This window comes from Lipotes vexillifer, unplaced genomic scaffold, assembly GCF_000442215.2.
Source record: "Lipotes vexillifer unplaced genomic scaffold, Lipotes_vexillifer_v1.1 scaffold382, whole genome shotgun sequence".
NCBI lineage: Eukaryota > Metazoa > Chordata > Mammalia > Artiodactyla > Lipotidae > Lipotes > Lipotes vexillifer.
The window spans coordinates 7,600,851-7,606,856 of record NW_006780611.1 but is presented as its reverse complement, the minus strand read 5'-3'; the positions used below and the strand labels follow the sequence as shown (position 1 = coordinate 7,606,856).

At 54.6% G+C, this 6,006-nt stretch overlaps 1 protein-coding gene across 1 annotated transcript in view; it reads right to left on the bottom strand.

The window, feature by feature from the left end:
* The window catches only part of PMM1 (phosphomannomutase 1), a 9,099-nt gene extending 3,530 nt beyond the window's left edge, over positions 1 to 5,569 (bottom strand). The window contains exons 1-5 of the mRNA XM_007453968.1: positions 5,160 to 5,569; positions 2,927 to 3,044; positions 1,522 to 1,598; positions 1,296 to 1,387; positions 1,001 to 1,100 (exon numbers count right to left, since the gene is read on the bottom strand). Coding sequence (XP_007454030.1) covers positions 1,001 to 1,100; positions 1,296 to 1,387; positions 1,522 to 1,598; positions 2,927 to 3,044; positions 5,160 to 5,486 — 714 coding nt within the window. The 5' untranslated portion in view covers positions 5,487 to 5,569. The remainder of the gene's footprint in view (positions 1 to 1,000; positions 1,101 to 1,295; positions 1,388 to 1,521; positions 1,599 to 2,926; positions 3,045 to 5,159) is intronic.
* Positions 5,570 to 6,006: the final 437 nt, after the last annotated feature.

Below are 6,006 nucleotides of genomic sequence, written 5' to 3'. Positions count from 1 at the left end.
AAAAAAAAAAAAAAAAAAAAAAAAAAGGTGATACAGTGGATTAGAGGGTGGTGATGACTGTTTGGGAAGAAATAAAACAGAGGAGGAAATCAGCAGGCACAAGGGGGTGCAGTGTTCCGTGTAATCCTCGGGGAAGGTGACACTGAGGTGACACTTGAGCGGATGTGAAGGAGGTGAGAAGGCACAGCCCTGAAGTAGGAAACTGTCTGCTATCTCTAGAATCAGCAAGGAGGACATGGCTGGAGCAGAGAGAGCAGGGGGAGAGCAGAAGGGCAGGTCAGCGAGAAGGACAGAGATGGGCGGGCGTGAAAAGGCTTGGTGGACTGGCTCCATCCCTGAAAGGGAGGGGGTACGTGGTGGGGATGATGAGCAAAATGCAAGTCACGGTTCAGCGGGGGTAGCACATCCAAAGGCGACAGGGACCTTGGTGTGTTCCAAGAACAGAGGCACAGGGAGAAGGCTGAAGAGGGAGCCCTGAGCCAGGCAGACCGCTCGGGGCTCAGGACACCACGGGAGGCAGCTGGGACATTGTCCTGTTGGCAAGCTGACCCATGGAAGGACTGTAAGCAGGGAGTGGATGGGGGCAGACAGATGTGCTTCAAAAGCTTCTCAATGGCACTGCTGGAGAACTGACTGGCAGGGCTTTAGGGCAGGGGGTGGAGGCACACACATAGGCAAAAGGATCTGAGACCAACTCTGGAGGCTGAAACCCTAGACATTACTTCTGGACTTGATGGGGGTGGGCAGATGGAAATGATGCCCTAGGTGCTGCTCAGGTAAGTAGGTGGCTGGTGGTGCTGGTCACCAAGGGAGGGAAGCCAGCAGTACTGGAAAGACGCAGAAGTGCCTACAACCATGGCGCATGGTACGTATCCAAAAGGGTACTGGTTGAATCAGAACACCCACCCACCCCCAATCCTTTTCAATGATGAGAAAATAAAGGCTCAGAGAGGCTGAGTGACTGAGGTCCTATAGCCTAAGGTTGCACAGTTGGTGGCACCTTGTCCAGTTCAGAGAACTCGATTCGCTCCTCCAGGGTGCAGCTCCGGCCAATGGGCGAGATGTTCAGCATGCCGTTCCGGAACTCGATGAAGGTTCCACTGGTGGGGAGGGGGCAGGTGGGAGGGCGGAGAGCCAGAGAGAAGGAGAAGGGCCGTGAATTCAAATCCAGCCCCACCTGGACATAAGGGGGGACAAGAATCCACCCACAGGCAAGTCAGGGCCCATCTGAGAGACCTGCCCCTTTCCTTGCTCAGGCCCAGGAGGGGCAGGACACAGGCTGGGTGGGACCTCACCGCTTCTTGGGCAGTCTGAGCAGGGCCATGTAGCGGAGGCAGAAGTTGATCAAGTCCTGCAAGAGTTCCTCCCCCAGGTGGTTCTGGATTGTCTGGGCAAGGGACACAGGGCTCTGAGTGTGGTGGGCACAGCACTGCTCCCCCCCGCCGCCGAGGACAGAAGCCACCAAGGGAATGTTTCACTGTGGAAAGGGGTCCTAAGGCCCCAGGGAAGGGGGGCGCTGACCTGCTTGGAGAGCAGTCGTCCGTGCTTATACTGCACCGTCCCGTTCTCAGCAAACACATAATCAAACTTCTCAATGACTTCAGGGCCATGTAGAGGCCAGGGGGGAAAGAAAGAGTGTGAGACCAGGTACCCAGAGCCAAGCAGAGAGATGAAACCCACACCCCTTGGTCTGGCATTCAAAGCACACTTGTTCTATCCAGAAGCTGCTTTTCCAGCCTCCTCGCCTTCTGCAGGTTGGTTTTTTCCGAACAAGCACACAAGCCAGTGAGCTTCGCTCTGGGCCTTGGCTCATGCAGCTCCTTCTGCCTGGGATGCCCTCCCCCTTCACTTCTTCTCCAAGATCCAGCTCCCTCCTCTGGAAGCCCTCCAGGACTTCCCCGGGGGGAGGACATCATTTCTGCTCTGTGCTCTCACAGCCCCTCTGTATGGGGACTTCCCTTTCGTTTTACAACTTCCGTCACTGTGCTATAAAGGCTGGCTGCAAGGGGAGTTTTCGGCTCTGACTGCCACAAGAAGTGGCTGGAGCACAGCCAGGAGGCTGCTGCAGGGTCAGGTGGGAGGTGACCACCTGGACTATGGTGGGGCAATGGAGATGGACACATGGACACAGGGAGACATTTTGGACTTGCTGATGGAATAAACGAGGAGGAGGGGAAAAGGGAAAAGTCAAGGAAGTCTCTGGTTTGAGGAACTGGAGGCATTTGCCTCAACTGAGCTGAAACCAGGAACCCAGCTGAGAAAAGGGGCTCTGGATCCACACAACTTCCTGGGTGACTTCAGAATCCTCCTCTGTTAAATGGGGTATTCATACCCACTCTAAAGTGCGGCTGTGAGGATTAAATGAAAAGAAGTTAACACAAGGTCATTTTCAACAAATGGTAGCCATTACTGATTAGGCCCATTTTTTTAATTTATTTATTTTTGGCTGCGTTGGCTCTAGAGTGCAGGCTCTAGAGCGCAGGCTCAGTAGTTGTGGCGCACGGGCTTAGGTGCTCCGCGGCATGTGGGATCTTCCCAGACCAGGGCTCGAACCTGTGTCCCCTGCTTTGGCAGGCGGATTCTTAACCACTGCGCCACCAGGGAAGCCCCATAGGCCCATTTTAAAGATGAGGAAATCAAGACTCAGCAGGGAGAACTGAGAACATAAACTTTGTAAGGTCAGGATTCTGTCTGCTTTGTTCCCTGCTGTTTCTCCAAAGCCCAGCACAGTGCCGGGCACATAGTAGGTGCTCACCAAATGTTTGTTGAATCACTGAAGGAAACACCTGGCTGTTCACTCTGCTTCCTTTGCCCCACAGAAGCAGGACTGGGTCTTTGAAGGCACATTGCTCCAGGGATCTCACGAACTCCCCACTTCCTCCACCCCCACCCTGAATGTGGAACTGGCTCTGGTTGCCCCTCTTACCTTCATCCCCCTCTCCCAGCTGCTCAGCAATCTTAGAGTAGTCAGAGCCGCCCACCACACCGATCTGCACCCTTCTTCGCAGCTTCTGCAGGAAGGCAGCCACCTCAGGGTCGATTTTCTGCAGGGGGGCAGGGAAGCACAGCATTCTGTCAGCACGTCTGGGACCGCCACTTAGACGTTACTCAGTGCTCAGAATCCTGGGAGCCCATGTTCCACCCAGATCTGAGGCAGGTCAAGGTTTAGAACCCACATCTCCAAATTAGATGCACCTGGGTTCAAACTCTGGCTCAAGTCCCTCAATACCAGGATGACCTGAGCAAATGGCTTTGCCTTTCTTTGCCTTAGTTGTCCCATCTATAAAATGGGAATCATAATAACAACCATGTGGAGTAGCAACCACGTCACTGTTAAGGATTAAATGAGATAGTGCTTGGAAATGAATAAAAACAATTAACTAATAAACAATTAACTAATCACTTGAAAAGATTCCCCACCAAGGAAATGTAAACTAATGAGTTATAATCCATGTTTTCAAACATTCAGCTATTCAAAGCTGACAATATCTAGGATGGACATAGGGGAAACAGGCACTCTCATATGTTGCTGGTGAGAGTGTATATTGGTAGTCACTTTGGAGGGTAATTTGGCAAAACCTATTAAAACTTTAAATGCAAATACCTTGTCACACAGAATTGCCCAGTTGTATATGGATGTTCATTGGGATAGTTTATAACAGTGAAAAACTGCAAATAAGCTAGTCAATCGGAGCATGGCACACACCTGCTCTGAAGTTCTATACTGTGGTTACACAGAATAAAGCAGGGCTGTGCTTCCAACATGAGAGAGCCCCAAGACATGCTGTTAATTGTCAAAAGCAAGTTGCAGAAAGGCACACACTGTATGATGCCACTTACTAAAAACAAACGCACACAAAAAACCTTAGAACTTTGGGGATGGGGCTGGGCCTGGGATCCTGACTAGTCAGAGGGGACTTTACCCTCTGTTATGTTTCCATTCTTTACAAGAGAATGTCTTCGTAAATACGTGTACAATTAAAAATTAACTTTTAAAAAGTGCTAAGGACAGATCCAGGTGGGTGAACAGCATTGACACTCTGTCCTTGTTTAGGCTATTAGGTTAGGGGAGCTAAGGGTCAGAGGGAGGTGTAGGGGCTGTTCCTAGACTCTGCTATCCTCCCTCCACTGTTGTCTTCCTCCCAGCCCTGAGGACCCTGGGAGCTGCTGGAAGGCCAGGTGGCCTGATTGCTTCCTGTGCCCCCAGGGCCCTCACATAGGGGAGGGGAGGCCAAGACCTGGGTTCCTATCAGCCCCTGCCCTGCAACCTAGACCTGCTGGCTCCCTGCTCTAGGAGATCCCTCAGTAGGTCCTGGTGGACCCAGACTGGAGGACAAGAAAGAGGCCTGCTTATCTATGCACCCAGCTGGTGAGGGTGGGTCTGTGGGTTCATCCTGAGTGAGATCCAAAGGGAGAAAAACAGTGTGTGGAGCAGAGGTTGGAGCATCAACAACCCAGTGAGATGTTTTTAGAAGGAAAACTGCACTCCCACTCACCCTGTACCACAATATCCCCATGGGACCAGACTAGCCACCGCCCCCATCTCCAGGTGGAAGGAGCCCCAAAACAGCCTAAATGGTACAGAAGCCCGCCATCCTTCCCTCGGAGAGGAGGGGGATGGGGATGGAAGGGAGGGAAAGTAGGGGAGGGGTTTGAGAAACTAAACGCAGGCCTAATCTTGCAAACGTCAGGTGGGATGGCTCCGAGACCCCCTTGTCCCCCACCGATGGGGACCTAACGCTTGGGTGCGCTGAGCCTTGTATGGAACCCTAGGTTCCGACTCCACCTTCGCGATACCGGTGCGTCCTAGGGCTGAAATGGGGTGGGAGCCACGGCTGGGGAGGCAGGGGCGCCCCGGAGCCAGGCCTGGTAGGGTGGGGAGAGACTAGGCCCCTGCTCGCAGCTTCCTCCCTCCAGAATCCGACCCACCCCTCTCGCTCCCGGGCAGAACGGGGGCGCGGACGCTCGCGGGCTCTGACGTGGGGAACCGGGTTCCCATCACTCCCAGCAGAAGGCCCGGGGGTGTCAGGGGTCGGGTGTTGCCGCATCCCACACACGGTGCCGGGGGGTCTGGGTTCATGCCGCTGCAGGCCACACATTCGGCCTCCGGGTGTGCGCGTGACACTCCCGACGGGGGCTTCTGAACTTCGGGGCCCTACCTGGCGAGCCGGCGTGAGGGTGCCGTCCACGTCAAACAGGCAGAGGACGCGCTCCTTCCTGCGGGCGCCCTCAGCGGTGACCGCCATGGGTGCAGCTCCCGGCGCCCAGCTGAGTCGAAGGAGGCGGTGGCTTTGGGAAGAGTCTAGACGGGGCGGGGCCTGGGAGGGGCGGGGCCAGCAGGCCAGCCCAACCTCGCCAAACGAAGAAGGGGCGTGGTCAGGGCTTGATCTCGGAGGCAGGGGGTGGCACGGACGGGGCAGGGGCGGGGCCTGAGCTGACTCGGGAGGATAATTCTGAATGCACCAGACGGAGAAGGGGCGTGGCATAGGGAGGAGCAGAGCCCAGCAGGTCCCGTCGGATTGTTCCAAACCAGACGGAGGCGGGGCGTGGGCCTGGGACCGGAAGCGAGGGATAGAACCCGGAAGGGAGGGGCGGGGCCAGAATTGGCCCTTGGCTGGACGAGTCCGATTGCTGCTGACCGAGAAGTGGTTGGACTGGGGCGGGGTCTCGAGCTCGCAGTGCCTAGTCCCCGGGGGGAGGGCGGGACTCAGCTTCCACCACTGTCTCAGCGGCCATCAATCGCTCTAGGACTCAACGCCTCCCTGCTAATGCCTTTGACCTAGAAATCTTGAGCTTTAAGAAATCTCCTGATGGGCTTTTTTCTCAAGGCTCTGGACTTTGCCAAACGGCTTGCCCCGACCCTTACTCCTCCCGCTGTCATTCTGTCCACCACATAAAGCGCAGCTAACGGTTTACTTCCTTTAAGAAACCTTCCTGGGACTTCCCTGGTGGTGCAGTGATTAAGAATACTCTTGCCAAAAAAAAAAAAAAAAAAAAAAAAAAAAA